This window comes from Phocoena sinus, chromosome 15 (genome assembly GCF_008692025.1).
Source record: "Phocoena sinus isolate mPhoSin1 chromosome 15, mPhoSin1.pri, whole genome shotgun sequence".
NCBI classification, from domain to species: domain Eukaryota; kingdom Metazoa; phylum Chordata; class Mammalia; order Artiodactyla; family Phocoenidae; genus Phocoena; species Phocoena sinus.
The window spans coordinates 49,637,633-49,658,683 of record NC_045777.1 but is presented as its reverse complement, the minus strand read 5'-3'; the positions used below and the strand labels follow the sequence as shown (position 1 = coordinate 49,658,683).

At 52.6% G+C, this 21,051-nt stretch overlaps 4 protein-coding genes across 4 annotated transcripts; all 4 read right to left on the bottom strand.

Moving 5' to 3' along the window:
• Window positions 1–8,006: 8,006 nt before the first annotated feature.
• HBQ1 (hemoglobin subunit theta 1) lies at window positions 8,007–8,722 on the bottom strand. The gene is made up of 3 exons (XM_032604200.1): window positions 8,587–8,722; window positions 8,292–8,496; window positions 8,007–8,193 (listed from the first exon to the last, which is right to left on the bottom strand). The coding sequence occupies exons 1-3, from the start codon at window positions 8,679–8,681 to the stop codon at window positions 8,065–8,067; spliced, it is 429 nt and encodes a 142-aa protein (XP_032460091.1). The 5' UTR covers window positions 8,682–8,722; the 3' UTR covers window positions 8,007–8,064.
• Window positions 8,723–10,229: 1,507 nt separating this feature from the next.
• On the bottom strand, window positions 10,230–11,038 carry LOC116739661 (hemoglobin subunit alpha). Its single transcript, XM_032604199.1, has 3 exons — window positions 10,865–11,038; window positions 10,554–10,758; window positions 10,230–10,427 (listed from the first exon to the last, which is right to left on the bottom strand). Exons 1-3 carry the CDS (start codon window positions 10,957–10,959, stop codon window positions 10,299–10,301), a joined length of 429 nt encoding a protein of 142 aa, XP_032460090.1. The 5' UTR covers window positions 10,960–11,038; the 3' UTR covers window positions 10,230–10,298.
• Window positions 11,039–13,353: 2,315 nt separating this feature from the next.
• Window positions 13,354–14,186, bottom strand: LOC116739968 (hemoglobin subunit alpha). The gene is made up of 3 exons (XM_032604970.1): window positions 14,013–14,186; window positions 13,702–13,906; window positions 13,354–13,578 (listed from the first exon to the last, which is right to left on the bottom strand). The coding sequence occupies exons 1-3, from the start codon at window positions 14,105–14,107 to the stop codon at window positions 13,450–13,452; spliced, it is 429 nt and encodes a 142-aa protein (XP_032460861.1). The 5' UTR covers window positions 14,108–14,186; the 3' UTR covers window positions 13,354–13,449.
• Window positions 14,187–15,802: 1,616 nt separating this feature from the next.
• On the bottom strand, window positions 15,803–16,611 carry HBM (hemoglobin subunit mu). Its single transcript, XM_032604971.1, has 3 exons — window positions 16,460–16,611; window positions 16,100–16,304; window positions 15,803–15,989 (listed from the first exon to the last, which is right to left on the bottom strand). Exons 1-3 carry the CDS (start codon window positions 16,549–16,551, stop codon window positions 15,861–15,863), a joined length of 426 nt encoding a protein of 141 aa, XP_032460862.1. The 5' UTR covers window positions 16,552–16,611; the 3' UTR covers window positions 15,803–15,860.
• Between the last annotated feature and the right edge of the window lie 4,440 nt (window positions 16,612–21,051).

The window sequence follows — 21,051 nt, the reverse complement described above, 5'->3', positions numbered from 1 at the left end:
TAAGTTTGATTAGGTCCCATTTGTTTATTTTTCCCTTTATTTCTATTGCCTTGGGAGACTGACCTAAGAAAACATTGGCATGATTTATGTCAGAGAATGTTTTGCCTTTGTTCTCTTCTAGTTTTATGGTGTCATCTACTTCTAGGAGTTTTATGGTGTCATCTACCATAATTTTTAAACTTTTCTCCTATTGATGAATGTTGGTTGTGCACCATATTTTTTTCTTATTTTCTTTTTGTTTCTCTGCTCTGATAAACAGATCTGCAAAGAACATCACTGTGCATACATCTTCATGTGTGTGCCTGTTTTCTGCAGGATAAATCCCAGAATCAGGACTGCAGGCCTAGAGAATTTGCACTTTTTGGATTTAAAGGATACAACCATCATTTGCAGATATTTTCTACCATTCCGTGGGTTGTCTTTTCATTTTGTTTATGGTTTTCTTTGCAAAAGCTTTTGAGTTTAATTAGGTCCCACTTGTTTATTTTTGTTTTAATTTCCATTACTCTGGGAGATGGATCGAAAAAGATATTGCTGCAATTTATGTCAGAGTGTTCTGCCTATGTTTTTCTCTAATAGTTTTATAGTATCTAGCCTTACGTTTAGGTCTTTAATCCATTTTGAGTTCATTTTTGCATATAGTGTTAGAGAGTGTTCTAACTTCATTCTTTGACGTGTAGCTGTCCAGTTTTCCCAGCACCATTTACTGAAGAGACTGTCTTTTCTCCATTATATATTCTTGCCTCCTTTGTCATAGATTAGGTGCCCATAGGTAGGTGGGTTTATCTTGGGCTTTCTGTCCTGTTCCATTGATCTATATTTCTTTTTGTGCTGGTACCATACTGTTTTGATGACTATAGCTTTGTAGGATAGTCTGAAATCAGGGAGCCTGATTCCTCCAGCTCTGTTTTTCTTTCTCAAGATTGCTTTGGCTATTTGGGGTCTTTAGTGTCTCCATACAAATTTTAAGATTTCTTTGTTCTAGTCCTGTAAAAAATGCCATTGATAATTTGATAGTAGATTGCCTTGGGTAGTATGTTCATTTTGACAGTATTGATTCTTCCAGTCCAAGAACATGATATATCTTTCCACCTGTTTGCGTAGTCTTCGATTTCTTTCATCAGTGTCTTATAGTTTCCAGAGTACAGGTCTTGTCTCCTTAGGTAGGGTTTATTCCTAGGTATTTTATTCTTTTTGATGCGATGGTAAATGGATTGTTTCTTTAATTCTCTTTCTGATCTTTTGTTGTTAGTGTATGGAAATGCAAGAGATTTCTGTGTATTAATTTTGTATCCTGCCACTTTACTGAATTCATCAATGAGCTCTAGTAGTTTTCTGGTGGCATCTTTAGGATTTTCTATGTATAGTATCATGTTGCCTGCAAACAATAACAATTTTACTTCTTCTCTTCCAGTTGGGATTCCTTTTATTTCTTTTTCTTCTCTGGTTGCTGTGGCTAGGACTTCCAAAACTATGTTGAATAAAAGTGGTGAGAGTGGACATCCTGCTTGTCTTGTTCCTGATCTTAGAGGAAATGCTTTCAGCTTTTCACTGTTGAGTATGATGTTAGCTGTGGGTTTGTCATAAATGGCCTTTATTATGTTGAGGTGTGTTCCTTGTTTGCCCACTTTCTGGAGAGTTTTTATCATAAATGGGTGTTGAATTTTATCAAAAGCTTTTTCTGCATCTAGTGAGATGATCATATGGTTTTTATTCTTCAGTTTGTTGATGTGGTGTATTATACTGATTGATTTGTGGATACTGAAAAATCCTTGCATCCCTGGGATAAACGCCACTTGATCGTGGTGTATGATCCTTTCAGTGTATTGTTGGATTTGGATTGCGAATATTTTGTTGAGAATTTTTGCATCTATGTTCATCAGTGATATTGGCCTGTAATTTTCTTTTTTTGTGGTATCTTTGTCTGGTTTTCATATTAGGATGATGGTGGCCTCATAGAATGAGTTGGGGAGTATTTACACCGACAAAGGATTAGTCTTCTAATTTACAAACAGCTCATGTGGTTCAATATCATAAAAACAAACAACCCGGGCTTCCCTGGTGGCGCAGTGGTTGAGAGTCCACCTGCCGATGCAGGGGACACGGGTTCGTGCCCGGGTCCGGGAAGATCCCAGATGCCACGGAGCGGCTGGGCCTGTGAGCCATGGCCGCTGAGCCTGCGCGTCCGGAGCCTGTGCTCCACAACGGGAGAGGCCACAACAGTGAGAGGCCCGCGTACCGCAAAAAAAAAAAAAAAAAAAAAAATCAAAACATTGACAGAAGGCCTAAATAGACATTTATGGCCAAGAGGCACATGAAAATGTGTTCAAAATCGCTAATTATTGTAGAAATGCAAATGAAAACTACAATGAGATATCACTTCACACCAGTCAGAATGGCCATCACCAAAAAATCTACAAACAATAAATCCTGGAGAGGGTGTGGAGAGAAGGGAACTTTACACTGTTGGTGGGAATGTAAGATGGTGCAGCCGCTATGGAGGTTCCTTGAAAAACTAAAAGTAGAGCTACCATATGATCCAGCAGTCCCACTCCTGGGCATATATCTGGAGAAACACTTGGTTCGAAAGTATACATGTACCCCAGTGTTCATAGCAGCACAATTCACAATAGCCAAGACATGGAAGCATCCTAAATGTCCATCAAAAGATGAATGGTTAAAGAAGATGTGGTACCTATATACAATAGAATATTACTCGGCCATTAAAAAGAATGAAATAATGCCATTAGCAACAACATGGATGGACCTGGAGATTATCGTACTAAGTGAAGTAAATCAGACAGAGAAAGACAAATGTCATATGATATCGCTTATGTGCGGAATCTTAAAGTGATACAAATAAACTTACAAAACAGAAGCAGACTCACAGACTTAGAAAACATGGTTACCAGTGGTAAGGTTGGTGGTGGGGGGATAGATTGGGAGTTTGGGATTGACATGTACACACTGCATATTTAAAATAGATAACCGGGACTTCCCTGGTGGTGCAGTGGTTAAGCATCTGCCTGCTGGGACTTCCCTGGTGGTGCAGTGGTTAAGACTTTTGTCTTCCAATGCAGGGGGTGCGGATTCGATGCCTGGTCAGGGACCTAAGATCCCACATGTCTCGTGGCCAAGAAACCAAAACATAAAACAGATGCAATATTGTAACAAATTCAATAAAGACTAAAAAAATGGTCCACATTAAAAAAAAAAAAAAAAAAAAAAGAATCCACCTACCATTGCAGGGGACACGGCATCGATCCCTGTTCCGGGAAGATCCCACATGCCGTGGAGCAACTAAGCCCGTGTGCCACAACTACTGAGCCTGCGCTCCAGAGCCCGAGTGCCACAAATACTGAAGCCTGCACACCTAGAGCCCGTGCTCCACAACAGGAGAAGCCACCACAATGAGAAGCCCGTGCACTGCAGCGAAGAGTAGCCCCTGCTTGCCACAACTAGAGAAAGCCCGTGCACAGCAGCAAAAACCCAATACAGCCAAAAATAAATAAATATAGATAGATAACCAAGAAGGGCCTACCAAAATATGTATATATATATGTAGTTGTGAGGCAAATTTGGTTATATTAATGAGTTCTGTAGATGAGCAAGGTGAACATGAGGTTGATTTGGTCATTGGAACATCCTGATGATGGGTGAATTTTGAGATTGTCTTTCCCTCTTATTCCAGAATAACTTTTTGTGATAATGATAAATTATATACTGATTTTTTTTTTTTTTTTTTTTCTGTGTCAGGTCTTAGTTGCGGCACACAGGATCTTCATTGAGGCATGCGGGATCTTTCATTGTAGCGCACAGGCTTCTCTCTAGTGCTGTGAGGGTTTTCTCTTCTCTAATTGAGGCGCTCGCGCGCGAGCTCGGTAGTTGCAGTGTGTGGACTTAGTTGCCCCATGGCATGTGGGATCTTAGTTCCCTGCCCAGGGATCAAACCTGCGTCCGCTGCACTGGAAGGTGGATTCTTTACCACTGAACCACCAGGGAAGTCCCTATATACTGATATTTGATGTAGATTTATTCCTAGGTAAAGAAATAAAAGAAATTTAATATATATTTTTGTAAATTTATTATTATTTTTTATTTTATTTTGGCTGTGTTGGGTCTTTGTTGCTGCGCGCGGGCTTTCTCTAGTTGTGGTGAGTGGGGGTTACTCTGTTGCAGTGTGCGGGCTTTTCATTGCGGTGGCTTCTCTTTTTTGTGGGGCATGAACTCTAGGCACATGGCCTTCAGTAGCAGCACATGGGTTCAACAGTTATGGCTCATGGCCTCTAGAGCACAGGCTTCAGTAGTTGTGGCGCATGGGCTTAGTTGCTCTGCAACATGTGCGATCTTCCCAGACCAGGACTTGAACCCGTGTCCCCTGCATTGGCAGTCGGATTCTTAACCACTGTGCCACCAGGGAAGTCCAAAAGAAATTTAATATTTTTTAAAAAATAAATAAAGGATACAGCCAGCGGTGTGCTGGAACCTGCTTGTATTGGCTCAGGTTAAGTTGTAGGAATTTTGAGAGCTTGTTGTTAAACACAACCACTATTAAAAATTAAGTTATAGTAATTTACAACTAAATAGGTCATGTGAAAAACAGGTAATAAATACTGAAAGCCAATTACTTCCTAATTATGTTACTACAGTTTACTATCATCTATGTTTACATCTCTTGTATCTGGACAGTGGAAATATGACACAATGGCAGCTACTATACATCTCTTCCTCTTTTTTTTTTTTTTAAGGTGAAACCAAATCACTCTTTTTTTTTTTTTTTTTTTTTTTTTTTTTTGCCAAGCCATGCAGCATGCGGGATCTTAGTTCCTTGACCAGGGATTGAACCGGCACCCCGCTGCAGTGGAAGCACAGAGTCTTAACAACTGGTCCGCCAGGGAAGTCCCTATATATCTCTTCCTAATTTCCCATTCAGTGATAACCTGTTTGATAGCCTGAATCAACCATGATGGCAGTAGTTACATCACGGAAATTGGCATATGCTACAAATCAGTTCCCATTCCGTTCTTCCTGAGTGCCAGTTATTTAAATGTTTACCAGCCCACAACTGTATACAACTGAATTACCCTCCCAAAAGGTTATACTAAAACTTCCACCAGGAGTGTATTTGATCTTGCCTTTTTAAATATTTCCATGACAGGTGTCTTGTTAATGAGCATTTTAATTTGCATGTCTTTATGTATCTTTGCAAATGTCTCTTGGTCATTGGTATACTATGAGTTGCCTCTTTGTCCTTTGGCTTATTTTTCTATTGGGTTGACTGGTGTTTAAAAAAAAAAAAAAAGTAGAGGGGGTGGGAAAGAAGAATTTGGATCTTGTAAAGAAAAAAATAATAACCCTTTGCTATTGGTGGCAAATATTTTTCTCCCAGTTCCTCTTTTAACTCTGTTTATGGTGTCTTTTCCTCCCATACCAAGTTTTTGCTCTTTATATCATCCAGTGTGTTCATTTTTTCCAGTGACACTTTGAGGATACCATTTCTTAAGAAAATCTCTCCAAGGAACTTCCCTGGTGGTCCAGTGGTTAAGACTCTGTTCTTCCACTGCAGGAAGCATGAGTTCGATCCCTGGTTGAGGAACTAATACCCCACATGCTGCACTGCACGGCCAAAAGAAAAAAAAGAAAATCTCTGCAAATGTGCCTAGAAGGACCTGGAAGACTTACATTACATGCTACCTTGTCACATGTCTCTGTGGGGCTGTTCTGCCTGTGGGTGTTTGCACCTGTGTGTGTGTGGTATGTCTTCCCTTTTTATTTTTTTTTTAAATTAATTAAGTTTTTGCTGTGTTGGGTCTTCCTTACTGCACACGGGCTTTCTCTAGTTGCAGTGAGCAGGGGCTACTCTTCGTTGCAGTGCGCGGGCTTCTCATTGTGGCGGCTTCTCGTTGCGGAGCATGGACTCTAGGTTTGCGGGCTTTAGTAGTTGTGGCACGTCGACTCAGTAGTTGTGGTTCGTGGGCTCTAGCGCACAGGCTCAGTAGTTGTGGCGCACGGGCTTAGTTGCTCCGAGGCATGTGGGATCTTCCCAGACCAGGGCTCGAACAACCCGTGTCCCCTGCATTGGCAGGTGGATTCTTAATCACTTTGCTGCCAGGGAAGCCCTCTATTCCCTTCTTATCCACTGTTTCACTTTCCATGCTTTCAGTTATCCACAGTCCACCCAAGTCCAAAAATGTTAAATGGAAAATTCCAGAAATAAACAATTCATAAGTTTTAAAATGTGCATTCTAGTATTGTGATGAAATCTCCGGTTGTCGCACTGCATCTCGCCTGGGATGTGAACCATCCCTTTGTCCGGTGTGTACCACCCATTTGTCACTGACTAGCCCTCTCTGTTATCAGATGGACTGTCCCAGCATCTCAGTGCTTGTGTTCAAAGTGACCCTTATTTTACTTAATAATGGCCTCAAAGCACAAGAGGAGTGATGTGCCAAAGAGAAGACCTCAAGTGCTTCCTTTAAATGAAAAGCTAGGGCTTCCCTGGTGGCGCAGTGGTTAAGAATCTCCCTGCCAATGCTGGGGACACGGGTTCTAGCCCTGGGCGGGGAAGATCCCACATGCTGCAGAGCAGCTAAGCCTGTGCACGCTACAGCTACTGAGCCTGCGCGCCACAACTACTGAAGCCCGCATGCTTAGAGCCTGTGCTCCACAACAAGAGAAGCCACCGCAATGAGAAGCCTGTGTAACGCAATGAAGAGTAGCCCCCGCTCTCTGCAACTAGAGAAAGCCTGCACACAGCAACAAAGAGCCAACACAGCCAAAAATTAACTTTTTTATAAAAGCTAAAAGTTCCAGACAATAAGGAAAGAAAAAAATCGTATGCTGAGGTTGCTAAGATCTATGGTAAGAACGAATCTTCTATCTGTGAAATTGTGAAGAAGGAAAAAAATTCATGCTGTTTTGCTGTCGCACTTCAAACTGCAAAAGTTAGGGCCGCAGTGCGTGGTAACTGCTCTGGTATTGAGATGGAAAAGGTATCAAATTTGCACGGCAAGATATTTTGAAAGAGAGAGACCACATTCACATAGCTTTTATTACAGTACATTGTTATCGTTGTCTTATTAGTTATTGCTGTTACTCTCTTACTGTACCTAATTATAAATTAAGTTTACTATAGGTGTGTACATATGGGACAAAACATATCATGCTTTGGGTTCAGTACTGAGGTTTCAGGCATCCACTGGGGGTCTTGGAATATATCCCTCAGGATAAGAGGGGACTTCTATCTGTGCATGTCACATGTACTCTTGGATGGGACTCCCATGCCCTCCATTGTTCACACAGTTTCCCCATGTGTCAAGTGGGGAGTGAAGGAATAATGGATGTGCTGAGCCCACTGGGATACACAGGCAGATGCAGCAAGTGGAGTAGTTCTCCGAATTTTTTAAAGGAAGACGCTCTGAGGTCTGCTTCCTGAGAAGTGTGGCATGTGGGCAGGGCTCTCTGCCGGCTCCCTGGTCCGCCCTGTCCGCTGCAGGAGCCACCTCCTTCCACCAGGTCCAGAGTCTGGCAAATGTGCCTTTGACCCCAAGCCTACCGGTTACCCAAAGTCCCCAGCACGTTCCGGAGGCGCAGTTCCGGTCCGCGCCGGCAGGGGCGCCGGTCCCTAATTTTCTCCCAGGCTGTGCCGCGCGCTTCTAGGTGGATCTGAGGTGTCCGAAGTGGGCAGCCCGGAGGAGCGTCCGGCCTCGCCAGCTTGCGACCATGACCGCCACCTGCCACCCCTTCCCGAGTGGCCGAAGCCCCGGGTCTGCATCGCTAAGTGGTCGCGCCCAAGGGCATGGCTAATCGGGGTTTACCACTTGGGATTTGGGACCCGCTGTCCAGACTTGCCTCAAGCTGCCGGGGTTCGGGGGGCGTCCTGCTGGGATCTGACAATTGGTAGTGTGAGACTCGGGCTTCCTCAGACCCCTACTTCATTTAGGAGGGGCGCCCACGCCCCCTGTCAGGCCCAGGGCGCGCTCCCCTAGAGAGAACACTCGCGCACCTGAGGCTTTGTCCGCGGACTTTACTCAAACACGAGCCCCACGCGACAACCCTTTCAATTTAGTGACAGTTGGGGGCCAGCGCCGAGATCACGTGGCTCAGAAACTTGTTGAGCGAGGCCTGCAGGGAGGGGCTGAAGTCTCCAGGGTAGTGCCGGGCGAGGGTCACCAGCAGGCAGTGGACCAGCAGCTGCGGAGAGGGAGTCGTTTCCACGCGGGTGCACCCCCCTTCCCTGACGGGAGCCCCCTCCCCCGGCGACAGGGGTCAGTCCCCGCCGGCGAGCTCACCTGGAACTTGACGGGGTTCACGCGCAGCTTATGCGCGTGCAGCTCACGCAGAGCCGACAGGGCGCTGGGCAGGTCGTCCAGGTGGTCCACGGCGAGGGTCAGCGCGTCGGCCACTTTCTGGCCGTGCGCTCTGACCTGGGCGGAGCCGGGGCTCAGGTCCAGGTGGAGGAAGTAGGTCTTGGTGGAAGGGAAGGCCAGGAAGGTCCTGCGGGAGGAACGGCGAGTCAGGCTGGGGAGGAAGGAGGACGCTTTCCCGAGCGGGCTGAAGGCAGGGGAGCCCGGGGCCTGTGCGCACCTCTCCAGGGCCTCGGTCGTGTAGACGCCGACGTTACTACCCAGCTTCAGCCACAGCGCGCGCACCGCAGCCCGGTCCGCCGCCTCCAGCACCATCGTGGAGCCCGCCCGGCCGCGCGCTCGGAGCCTTGATGAAGCCCGGGTTGCGCCTGCGCGTATCAGCCCGCGGTCCCCTCGGCCTCCTGGGTTCGCCGTGCCTCTGGTCGCAGAATCTGGCCCCAGGGGCCCGGAGCGCTCCACAGAGCGTCTACTCCGACCTGGGGCCTTCCTAATCAACCTGGACCCTGAGGCCCGTATTTTTGAAGGTTTACTCTATGGAAACTAATATTTAGTATGTATCATTAATATTAGGTTGCCCTGAATTTTAGCGTGGATTTTGGCATTGAACGTCAGCTTATTCTACCTCCCTCCCGACTCTATTATGACACCTTTCTGAGTCTATTTTCTCATTTATGGTATATAAGGAAGATAACAATTTCTTCTTTCCAAGGTTGTGCCTGGTTCATAACAGATGCCCCTTTCTGACAATGAGCATTTATAATGGGTGCCTAGGATAGATCCCAAAATAATAGCTAATACCTATGCAGCACTCATGCTGTGCCAGGCATCACTGTACATCCTTTTGTTTTTTTAAATTGCGTTGAAATTCATGTAACATAAAATTTACTGTCTTAGCTATTTTAAAGTGTACAGGCCCTCATTTTTCCTAATAATAAAATAAGACTGCCTCTTACAGAGCTCATACTGTGCTACCAGCTGTGCTAAAAGCATGACACACTGAGTCAGGCAACCTGCCATCGCATTTTCTGAGGATGACACTTGGGCTCAGGGAAGAGAAAGGACACTGCTCTCAGTCGGGGGCTCAGGGCTGGACGACTACCAGGACTGGGCACTAGGGGCATTCTCCATGGGACGGAAGCACATCGGAGTGCAGGCGCCCATACCCCCACCCCCACCCCCCGGGCTCTCTTCTCCACTGCTGCACTGGGGTGAGTCAGTGGGCCTCAGGGTGATGCAGTGGATCCTGAGCTGGGCCCCCCAAATCAGTCCTTTAGACCCTGTGAGTGTCCTGGGGGGTGTACCAGGTGAAAGGGGCATATCCAGGAAATTGCCTGGCTCTGCAATGGCACTGCTCACCCCAATTTCCTCTAGACTGTGCATGTACTTGGGAGGCACTTGATGGGGAGGGGGTACTCAGTGAGCCTCTGAAGAAGTGTGATCTCTGTGTTCTCCCCACCACCCAACTCTGGGAAGAGCCCTGGGAGAGCTCCAAGGTCCTAGGCTGGAGGTCCACCAACTCTCAGCACAAGTGTGTGTGCCATAAAATGTAAAGACAGGAAACAAACCCATTATTTGAGCAAACCCGCGATGAATATGCACGTCTCTGGAATTAATTCGGTAAAGGGCGGATGTACTCAGCAAGTCACTCCAGGGTGAGGGTGAGGGCTGCCCAGAGAATCCCAGGCAGTGGCAGTGGGGCCGGCTCCACCCCTCTTCTGTACTGTTTTCCCCTTCCCTCTCTTCACCTGCCTCGGAGAGTTGCTTGGTCCAAGGCAAAGAAAGCCACCCCGACCCCTGGCACGGTTCGTGGACACAAAGAACCGAGGCTACAGAGGCTGCAGCCCACTCAGACTTTATTCAAAAATCGGGAAGTGAGGGTGCCCAGAGCTCCAGAGGGCCCCAGACCAGGGTAGGAATCGCGGAGGCTCCAGCTTAACGGTATTTGGAGGTCAGCACGGTGCTCACACTGGCCAAAAACTTGTCCAGGGAGGCATGGACCGAGGGCGTGAAATCGGCGGGGAGGTGGAGAGCCAGGGTCACCAGCAGGCAGTGGCTCAGGAGCTGCGGAGAGAGGGGGTGTCAGGGGCCGCGGGGTTGGGGGAGTGCCGCCGTGCTCCACCTCTGGAACCCCACCACACTCTCTGCCTTGCTAGATCAGATCTCTCCCGGCCCTGCCCGCGAGCTCACCTTGAAGTTGACCGGGTCCACACGCAGCTTGTGGGCGTGCAGGTCGCTCAGCTCAGACAAGGCATCGGGCAGGTTGTCTATGTGGCCCACGGCTTTGGTCAGCGCGTCGGCCACCTTCTTGCCGTGCCCCTTGATCTGGGCGGAGCCGTGTCCCAGGTCGAAGTGGGAGAAGTAGGTCTTGGTGCTGGGGAAGTTTATGAACATCCTGAGTGGAGAAGAGACGGGAGAGCCGGGCTTAGGCCGGTCGGCCCAGGACCAGGATGCGACGGGGCGACCGGCCCCAGTCCCAGCCGGGCAGGTGGGCTGCTCACCTCTCCAGGGCCTCTGCGCCATATTCTGCACTGTGGTTGCCAATCTTAGCCCAGGTGCCCTTGACGTTGGTCTTGTCGGCGGGAGACAGCACCATGGTGAGTTCTCTCTGAGTCTGGGTCAGGACCAGAAGCGTGCAGGGCTGGGAGTGCGCGAGCCTTTATGCCTGGGGCGCGAGGGGCACGCCCGATCGCGGGCGCGCTCATTGGCTGGCGCGGGGCCGGGATGCGCCTATGGACCTGGACAGCAGGGGGCGCGCGGCGCAATGTCTGCGCCTGGCTGGGCGGTGCGTGCTTCGCTCCCAGTTTGGGGAGGGACCTGGAGATTCTGGCCAGGGTATTCGCCCTCCCACCGGCTGCTTCCCGCCCGCTGCGTCCACCTTCCCCGGAAGTGCTATCCTGGTCCCAGCTGGCGGGGGCCGGTTTGTGGAGCGGGGTGGATGTCCGCTCTTACACCCTTTAGAACCCCTGAGGGATGGAAGAAGGGAGTAGGTCAGCCCGTCCCACCCACCCTGGACCTAGGCTTGGCACACACTAGGCATTTTAAATTTGGGCAGAATCAGTGAATGAATGGGCGATTCGGTGCGTCTAATTCAGGCCAGAGACGGATGCACACAAGACGTGTGCGCATCGGTGACATGTCCTCAACAAATGTCTACTGGAATCCCTCCGGCTGGGGGGCTCCGGGTTCAAGTTTCTTCTTCCAGGGTGGTAGTTGCTGCACCCCAGACTTTTTTTTGGGGGGGCGGGTGAGCCGCGGGGCATGCGGGATCTTAGTCCCTCGACCAGGGATCGAATCCGTGCACCCTGCACTGGAAGTGCGGCGTCTTAACCACTGAACCGCCAGGGAAGTCCCCACCGCGGCCCTTTTAAGGCAAGATTTGAGGAACATTTCTCAGCTGATGTCTTACATTCACAATATGGGAAGACCTCCCACAAAGATATAAGGAAAAGACAAATGACTTATGAGAACGATTGACAGAGGATTTTAACAGGAAATTAATGGAAATATCAAAATGACCAACAAACATATGAAGTGAGACAGAGCTGAATGAATTGGCCAGAAGACAGGTAGAGGAGACACAGTTCAGTGAGAAGAGCAGGTTGAAGAAAAATATGCCTAAGGTAGAATGGTATTTTTGACCAAAAAAAAAAAAAAAAGTACAGTTGTAGATGTAGCTGTGTCCCCTCAGCAGAAGATAGGAGCAGTGGGGTCAGTCCCAAACTCTGAGCCTTGGCTTTTTCTGTGGGGGTTAGGAGGACAGGACAGAGGGATTCTCTCTCTCCTTTGAATCACACAAAAACGGTGTGCGTGTGTGTGTGAAAAAAAACATGGGTGGGGCTTCCCTGGTGGCGCAGTGGTTGAGAGTCCACCTGCCGATGCAGGGGACGCGGGTTCGTGTCCCGGTCCGGGAAGATCCCACATGCCGCGGAGCGGCTGGGCCCGTGAGCCATGGCCGCTGAGCCTGCGCGTCTGGAGCCTGTGCTCCGCAACGGGAGAGGTCGCAACAGTGAGAGGCCCCCGCACCGCGATGAAGAGTGGCCCCCGCTCTCCGCAACTGGAGAAAGCCCTCGCACAGAAGCGAAGACCCAACACGGCCCAAAATAAATAAATAAATTAAAAAAAAAAAAAAAAACATGGGTGGATTTTAATTTAATTCTTCAGTGTTTTTCTATATTTAAATGAAAGCGAATTGGGCTGTGGGGCAGAGGAAGAGTGTGTGGTGGAGAGGGGGAAGCCAACTCCCCAGCTGTTCGAAGAGGTCCTTGTCCAGAAAGAAAGTGGTGAGCAGGGGCCCCACCACCCTCCCCAAACTTTTATCCAGCGCTGGGTGTTGCCCTGAAGATGGGGGCTTGGCTGGAGGTGCTGATAGGGTCCCTAAGGTCTACAGGGTGGGTGGGGTGTGCAAGGTTCCAGCGTGGAGTCCAGGGCACTGGCGCGCGGGACGGGGGTCTTTGTGAAGGTTGCTCACAGCACCAAGGCAGAACTGCCGGGAGACACCACAAAAAGCCTGATTGTGTGGTTTGTTGTTTGGATCTAACTGTATCTTTTTTTTTTTTTTTTTTTTTTTTTTTTGCGGTACGCGGGCCTCTTACCGCTGTGGCCTCTCCTGTTGCGGAGCACAGGCTCCGGACGCGCAGGCCCAGCGACCATGGCCCACGGGCCCAGCCGCTCCACGGCATGTGGGATCCTCCCGCACCAGGGCACGAACCCGCGTCCCCTGCATCGGCAGGCGGATTCCCAACCACTGCGCCACCAGGGAAGCCCCTAACTGTATCTTTAAGGGGGATCAGAAAAATTGCAAAACAGGGTGCCATTTTAGGACTACCCACCTCGGGCAGAGCCCTTGCAAGTCAGAGCTTGGTTCAGCAGATTCTGGGAGGCCTCAGCCTTAGCTCCCATCCCTCCTCAGCCCTCCCATTCCTCGTTGCTGGGAACCACCCCGACCCCAGCACGGTTTGTGGACACAGAGAACTGAGGCTACAGAGGCTGCAGCCCACTCAGACTTTATTCAAAGATCGGGAAGTGAGGGTGCCCAGAGCGCCAGAGGGCCCCAGACCAGGGTAGGAATCGCAGAGGCTCCAGCTTAACGGTATTTGGAGGTCAGCACGGTGCTCACACTGGCCAAAAACTTGTCCAGGGAGGCATGGACCGAGGGCGTGAAATCGGCGGGGAGGTGGAGAGCCAGGGTCACCAGCAGGCAGTGGCTCAGGAGCTGCGGAGAGAGGGGGTATCAGGGGCCGCGTTGGGGGAGTGCCGCCGTGCTCCACCTCTGGAACCCCACCACACTCTCTGCCTTGCTAGATCAGATCTCTCCCGGCCCTGCCCGCGAGCTCACCTTGAAGTTGACCGGGTCCACACGCAGCTTGTGGGCGTGCAGGTCGCTCAGCTCAGACAAGGCATCGGGCAGGTTGTCTATGTGGCCCACGGCTTTGGTCAGCGCGTCAGCCACCTTCTTGCCGTGCCCCTTGATCTGGGCAGAGCCGTGTCCCAGGTCGAAGTGGGAGAAGTAGGTCTTGGTGCTGGGGAAGTTTATGAACATCCTGAGTGGAGAAGAGACGGGAGAGCCGGGCTTAGGCCGGTCGGCCCAGGACCAGGATGCGACGGGGCGACCGGCCCCAATCCCAGCCGGGCAGGTGGGCTGCTCACCTCTCCAGGGCCTCTGCGCCATATTCTGCACTGTGGTTGCCAATCTTAGCCCAGGTGCCCTTGACGTTGGTCTTGTCGGCGGGAGACAGCACCATGGTGAGTTCTCTCTGAGTCTGGGTCAGGACCAGAAGCGTGCAGGGCTGGGGGTGCGCGAGCCTTTATGCCTGGGGCGCGAGGGGCACGCCCGATCGTGCCGTGCTCATTGGCTGGCACAGGGCCAGGAGGTGCCAGCCTGGAAAGCTCGGTCTTGAGAGGGTGCGGGAGTGCTGGAGTCCCAAGTGGGCCCCACCCAGTCCTGGGGCCCACTCTTTTCCTGCTCCTGTGGGTCTGGGAGCTCACACGTGTTTCCGAGCCACGCAAACCCATTGGCACCCGAGTTTGTCCCCAGCTGGCATAGCCTCGAGGTGTCTATTTGCCAGTCTTGGAGAGGAGCACAGTCTTTTCCGAAGTGAAACAAGCTGCTTTCGCACTAAACTTTTCCCCAGGATGAAGAGCTGTAAACTGCCCATGTAAATAATGTGGGTGCAGGATGTAACAGGGGGGAAGTCCTTTAAGCATCGTACCCACAATGGTGGGCAGGCCCTGGCACAGCGTGGGTTAGCAGGTGTTGTCATGGCCAGCGGGGGTATTCCACTCAGCCAGGGTCAGGACTTGGCATCCAGCAGCCCCTCCCCACCCCCTGCTTTGGACTTGGTCCCCGACTTCCCAGCCCTGCACAGATGTGAGATTTTCAGCCAGGGAACCATTCTCATTCAGAGTTTGGAGAGCTCCCAGGGTCAGGCTCCTGCATTTGCAAAGGCTCTAAATGGAGCACTAAGATCCCTGCACCAGTGCTGCAGAGGGAAGAGAGATTGACAGGGCACGTGTGTGTGTGTGTGTGTGTTTGTGTGTGTGTGTGTGTGTAAGGTGGGGCGCCATGGCCCAGCGACCCCAGAGACTGAGCGGGGCGGCTGGAGCTGGGGTGGGGTTTGGGTGGCCGTGGGCCTGCCAGGCACCCACCCTGCATTAGGATCTTCTAAATTATTTAAAAGACCCAGCGCGGTTGGGGATTTTCCGTCGGATGCATCAGGCTCAGATCGCTTAGAGACAAGCCTAGTATCGCACCTCATGTTGACGTGACATGGGTTGTGGCCGTAGAGGTCTTCCTTCCTACCCCCACTCCCTGCCCCAGGAGATTCAGAGGAAGGGACTAACTTGGACCAGGGCAAGGCAACTACAGAGTGAGTGCTGGAAGTAGGGGAGAAGATGGGGAAGAACAGAGATGAGGGTCTGTGGAGCCCTGGGCCACGAAGTCTGTTTGACCTCAGGCCAGGAACTTGCCCCCTAGGCCCCGGTGCCCCGCCTATCTGTTAAAGAGGCGAAGATTCAGGCTTGCAGTTCCTGGAGTGAGGTAGGGACGGAGATGAATGAGTGTGTGAATGAGGACGTGCTTTGCGAATGGTATGGCACCGCACGGGTGCCAGATGCGAGGTGAAGCCGAAGACCCTTCCCCCATCCGAGCACGCGCTCGGCTCCACCACATTCCCCTGCCCCGGGAGGGCAACTGTTCTGTGCAAGCCTCTGGGTGTACACACCCGGCCCGGACCCCCAGACTGTCAGACCGGGAACTGTCGTCGTTCAGGGTTTGTTGAGTGCCCAAGGTCCTGTTCCTGTGCCCCTGGTTCCATTGTTAGCAAAGGTTGGGGATCCTGCCCTAAGATTCCGCGAGGCTCCCCTCAGGACCCGGAGCTTCTCTGCCCGCAACTGTGACGTCAGTCCGCCTGCTCCCCAAAGACCACACCTGCGCGGGGTCCAGACTTTTGAGGCTTGTTTATTGACATGCGCAGACCTAGACCCGGGGCACAGAACTCAGCGGTACTTCTCTGTCAGCACTACCGCCAGGCCCGTCAGGAACTTATCCCACACCACCTGCATCTCCACCGTGAACTCGCCCTGCAGGTGGGAGGCCAGCACCACCTGGAAACACTGGATCAGCAGCTGCGGGAGAAAAGGCCGGTGAGAAGAGCTCTGTCCTCGCCAGTTCCTTGCCGAATGCCTCCCCACCTCGGCTGCGCGCGCGAACCCTGCTACGTCCCGGGGTGGCTCACTGGGAAGTTGGTGGGGTCCACGCGCAGCACATGTGCGTGCAGGTCGGCAAGCGGGCTCAGGGCCGCGCGCAGGTTGTCCATGTGCCGGACGGCCACTCCCACCGCCTGGAGCACACGTTGTCCGTGGCTCAGCAGCTGCACCTCGTCAGGGCGGTCGCCCAGGTGCTTAAAGTAGGTCTTGGTGCTGGGGTACACCGTGAAGAGCCTGCGGGAGCAAGGGTGAAGAGGGAGGGCGGTCCCTCCAGCGTCTGCGCCGCCCAGACCCCGCGAACCCCCGGTCAGGCCCGCCCCCCTCCCGACTCAGGCCCAACACCCCAGTCTCCGCCTCGCTACGATTCTGGAGACCCAGCCCCAACCCACCTGAGCAGAAGCTCCGCCCCGAAGGGCGCCTCGTGGCCGGCGATCAGGTCCCAGACCTGTGCTACTTGGGCGCGCTCTTGGGCGCTGAGCATGGCGTTGGCGTGGCGTGCTCTGGGTGCCGCGCCCGCAGTCCCGGCCTCCTTATAGCGGCCCTGCCCTCCGGCGCCCTGCCCGCCCTTATCTTCAGGAGAGCGGCGGGAACCTGGGGACCCTGGTTGCCAACCCAGGTCCCTGTCACCGCAGAGGAACTGAATCACGCCGTGTGTGTGTGTGTGTGTGTGTGTGTGTGTGTGTGTGTGTGTGTGTGTGTGCGCCTTGGCTGCAGACTTTAGGGGGATCTACAATTATTCCACAGGGAGCTGATGGATTGGGAGAAAGAGCGCGGAGGGCCAGGAGGTGTCAAGGGTCCTCTCAGTGCCTGAGCTGTGACAACAAGCTTTGAGGAAAGGCCCCTGAGTCCCTACACATACACACAATACGCTGACTGAAGCGACAGACTGGGTGATTTGGGAGGCGGGAAAGAGGCACAAACTCAGGTCTGACCCGAGAAAACGGCGTGGGCGGTCCTGGGCTGTTCTCCCTCCGGTCGCGACTCTGGGGTCCTCAGGACCAAGGACCGCCCCCAAAGCACCCTTGGAGTGACCTCCAGGCCGGGGGTGACACTAGGGTCGGCAGTGTTCCTGCGAAGCCTCCATTCCCTCCCTTCATTCTCCTCCGCTTCCCCCAATACTGAGACGCACAGCCAGGCTCCCTCCATCCTCATCCATTTATTGGGGGTCCCGGGTGGAATCGTAAGAGGGTGCAGGGGAAGGGGAGGGCTCGAAGCCTGCCCTGGGGGTCGGGAGGCATCCTCAGCGGTACTTCTCGGTCAGGACGCGGGACACGATGGACAGGAACTTGTCCCAGGCGGCGTGCGCGTCGGCCGTGAAGTCAGCGGGGAAGTGCGAGGCCACCGTGACCAGCAGGCAGTGGGACAGCAGCTGGGGCGACAGGGTGGCTCAGGGCGGGCGCGGCGCGAGCGGCGGGCACCCAGCCCCGTCCCCGGACCTCGCCCCGCCCCGGGCCCCGCCCCGCGCCCACCTTGAAGTTGACCGGGTCCACGCGCAGCACGTAGGCGTGCAGCTCGCTCAGCTTGGAGAGGGCTCCCGCCACGTTGTCGATGCTCTTGACCGCGTCGCCCACGGCGGCCACCACCTTGGAGCCGTGCGCGCGCAGCTGCGCGGAGCCCGCGTGCAGGTCGAAGTGCGGGAAGTAGGTCTTGGTCTGGGGGTAGCTGGAGAAGAGCCTGCGGGCGGGGCGGGCCGAGCCGAGCCGGGACACGTCACGTTTGCACGCGGGAGTTAAAACGTAAATATTAGGGCAAAAAGTGCAACTTGACCCCAATATGAACATTTTAAAGACACACAGGATCGGTATCGCGGACTTCAGCTGTTGCCCCGGCTCCAGTATGGTCCGGCCCACCTCACCCTCACCGCCCTGTCCTCCAGTCATTCGTACCTTCCTTCACTCACTCATTCAATCAACAATGATTGTGGAGACCTGGGTGCTGGGCGCTGAGGGAGGGACACAATCGACCCTTGTCACCCTCCCCATGCCCCTCCTCTTCCTGCCCGCTGACCGCCGAGCACCCACCTCACCGCTGCTCGTGCTCACTGAACCTGCATATGTGCCCTCCTCACTGACGCTCCTCACTGACGCTCCTCACTGACGCTCCTCACTGACCCTCCTCACTGACGCTCCTCACTGACGCTCCTCACTGACGCTCCTCACTGACGCTCCTCACTGACCCTCCTCACTGACCCTCCTCACTGACCCTCCTCACTGACGCTCCTCACTGACCCTCCTCACTGACGCTCCTCACTGACGCTCCTCACTGACCCTCCTCACTGAACCTGCATATGTGCCCTCCTCACTGACGCTCCTCACTGACGCTCCTCACTGACGCTCCTCACTGACGCTCCTCACTGACCCTCCTCACTGACCCTCCTCACTGACGCTCCTCACTGACGCTCCTCACTGACCCTCCTCACTGACGCTCCTCACTGACCCTCCTCACTGACCCTCCTCACTGACGCTCCTCACTGACCCTCCTCACTGACGCTCCTCACTGACGCTCCTCACTGACGCTCCTCACTGACGCTCCTCACTGACCCTCCTCACTGACGCTCCTCACTGACCCTCCTCACTGACCCTCCTCACTGACGCTCCTCACTGACCCTCCTCACTGACCCTCCTCACTGACGCTCCTCACTGACGCTCCTCACTGACGCTCCTCACTGACCCTCCTCACTGAACCTGCATATGTGCCCTCCTCACTGACGCTCCTCACTGACGCTCCTCACTGACGCTCCTCACTGACGCTCCTCACTGACCCTCCTCACTGACGCTCCTCACTGACGCTCCTCACTGACCCTCCTCACTGACGCTCCTCACTGACGCTCCTCACTGACCCTCCTCACTGACGCTCCTCACTGACGCTCCTCACTGTCCCTCCTCACTGACCCTCCTCACTGACCCTCCTCACTCTCCCCTCCTCACTGTCCCCTCCTCACTGTCCCTCCTCACTGACGCTCCTCGCTGACCTATCCTCCCTGACCCCTCCTACTGACCCCTGTCCTCAGTGACCCACACTGTCCCCTACCAGGCTCCATCCCAGCCCACCTGGTGCTCACCTCTCCAGGGCCTCGGTGCCGATGATGTCTGCCTGTGTGGAGATCTTGCCCCACATGGACACGATGATGGTCCTCTCAGCCCTGGTCAGAGACATGGTGGCGGCTGAGTGGGAGCTGGGTGTGCTGAGAACTGGTGTCCGTGGTGCTCAGCCCCCATGGTCCCCTTATATACGTGGAGCCAGGGTGGGGGCCAGGCTGTGGTCATCGCTGGGAGAGGGGAGGGGGCCATGGGGGGTGGGTCTCTTATCAGATCCAGTGACAGTGGGCAGTCAAGGCCCGGTGGGCCTGGTGGGGTGAGGGGCTATCACTCCGGCTGCCCTTGCTGGGCCTTAGAGTGGGCGTTGGCCGCAGCCTGACCAGACTCCAGGGGAGATAGGGGCCCAGGCAGCCCAGTGCTGCATTGCCCTTGTCCGTTTCAGAATCACAAAATGGGAGAAGCCAGAGGAGCAGTGGCCACACACCCTCCTCGGCTGGCCTGTGCCCCTGCTGCCTGCATTGCTCCTCCGTGGGTCCTGTGGCTGGACCCCCATGCCAGCATCCCCCCCGCACCCACTCCCCCAGACACTGGCTCTAGGATCCCTGGGTTTCCTACAAGAAAGCAATGGTTTTGCCAAGTGGGCCCTGAGGAGGGAGGTACTGACTGGTTCTGTTCCTGAAAAGCTGGAGGAGGTGGCCGGTCAATAAGAGAATCCTAATGTCATGTGCTTTTGGGGACTGCTCTGTTGCTCACCACGTTATTATTTCAACATACAATACAGTTGATTTTTTTTAATGTACTGCTCTGTGAATTTTGACATGTGTGTAGATTTGTGTAACCCCACCACAGTCAGGACACACAACAGCTCTATCAGCCGCAAAACTCCCACAGGCTGCCCCTTTGCAGTCTCACCTTCCCCTGTCCCCTACACCCAGACAACCACTATAATTCTGTCTTTTTCGAGACTATCCTATAAGTGGAACCACACTGTATGTCATCTTGTAGGACTGGCTTCTTTTAGAACAATACCCTTGAGATGCATGCATGTCATTGCCGGTATCGGTAGTTGGCTTCCTTTTATTGCTAACGTTCATCCATTCTCCCACTCAAACATGTGGGCTTTTTCCAGTTTGGGGCTATTACAAATAAAGCTACTATGAACATTCTTGTGTAGGTCTTTATGTGAACGTAAGTTTTTTTTTCTCTGGGATGATACCATATCTAGGAGTAGGATTGTTGGTTCATGTGCTAAGTGTATGTTTAACTTTGTAAGAAACCACTAAACTGTTTTCCAGAGTGGCTTTACCGTTTTGCATTCCACTCAGCAATGAAGGGAAGTCCTAGTTTCCGTGCATCTTTGTCAGAATCTTTACATGTTAGTCGTTCTGACGGTTGTGAGACAATATATCATTGTGGCTTCAATTTGTGTTTCCCTGATGGCCAGTGATGTGCAGCGTCTTTTCATGGGCTTATTTGCCATCCATGTATTCTCTTTTTAATTAATTAATTAATTAATTAATTTTTGGCTGCATTGGGTCTTTGCTGCTGTGCACAGGCTTTCTCTAGTTGTGGTGAGCAGGGGCTACTCTTCATTGTGGTGCATGGGCTTCTCATGGCGGTGGCTTCTCTTGTTGCGGAGCAGTGGCTCTAGGCACACAGGCTTCAGTAGTTGTGACTCGCAGGCTCTAGAGCGCAGGCTCAGTAGTTGTGGCGCATGGGCTTAGTTGCTCCGCTGCATGTGGGATCTTCCCAGACCAGGGCTCGAACCTGTGTCCCCTGCATTGGCAGGTGGATTCTTAACCACTGCACCACCAGGGAAGTCCCATATATTCTCTTTGGTGAAATATCTCTTCTGGTCTTTTGACCATTTTAAAATTAGGTTGTTTGTTTTCTTATTGTTGAATTTTGAGAGTTCTGTATATATTCTGGATGCAATCATTTGT

What these genes read in the sequence shown, in the direction of transcription:
- HBQ1 (XM_032604200.1), bottom strand. Translation starts at nt 8,681, where the DNA reads ATGGTGCTGGAGGCGGCGGACCGGGCTGCGGTGCGCGCGCTGTGGCTG. An exon ending in ACGACCGAGGCCCTGGAGAG is followed by an intron (nt 8,497 to 8,586) that starts GTGCGCACAGGC and finishes TTCCTCCCGCAG; the next exon opens with GACCTTCCTGGCCTTCCCTT. An exon ending in TGAACCCCGTCAAGTTCCAG is followed by an intron (nt 8,194 to 8,291) that starts GTGAGCTCGCCG and finishes CCCTCTCCGCAG; the next exon opens with CTGCTGGTCCACTGCCTGCT.
- LOC116739661 (XM_032604199.1), bottom strand. Translation starts at nt 10,959, where the DNA reads ATGGTGCTGTCTCCCGCCGACAAGACCAACGTCAAGGGCACCTGGGCT. An exon ending in GGCGCAGAGGCCCTGGAGAG is followed by an intron (nt 10,759 to 10,864) that starts GTGAGCAGCCCA and finishes TTCTCCACTCAG; the next exon opens with GATGTTCATAAACTTCCCCA. An exon ending in TGGACCCGGTCAACTTCAAG is followed by an intron (nt 10,428 to 10,553) that starts GTGAGCTCGCGG and finishes CTCTCTCCGCAG; the next exon opens with CTCCTGAGCCACTGCCTGCT.
- LOC116739968 (XM_032604970.1), bottom strand. Translation starts at nt 14,107, where the DNA reads ATGGTGCTGTCTCCCGCCGACAAGACCAACGTCAAGGGCACCTGGGCT. An exon ending in GGCGCAGAGGCCCTGGAGAG is followed by an intron (nt 13,907 to 14,012) that starts GTGAGCAGCCCA and finishes TTCTCCACTCAG; the next exon opens with GATGTTCATAAACTTCCCCA. An exon ending in TGGACCCGGTCAACTTCAAG is followed by an intron (nt 13,579 to 13,701) that starts GTGAGCTCGCGG and finishes CTCTCTCCGCAG; the next exon opens with CTCCTGAGCCACTGCCTGCT.
- HBM (XM_032604971.1), bottom strand. Translation starts at nt 16,551, where the DNA reads ATGCTCAGCGCCCAAGAGCGCGCCCAAGTAGCACAGGTCTGGGACCTG. An exon ending in GGGGCGGAGCTTCTGCTCAG is followed by an intron (nt 16,305 to 16,459) that starts GTGGGTTGGGGC and finishes TTGCTCCCGCAG; the next exon opens with GCTCTTCACGGTGTACCCCA. An exon ending in TGGACCCCACCAACTTCCCA is followed by an intron (nt 15,990 to 16,099) that starts GTGAGCCACCCC and finishes TTTCTCCCGCAG; the next exon opens with CTGCTGATCCAGTGTTTCCA.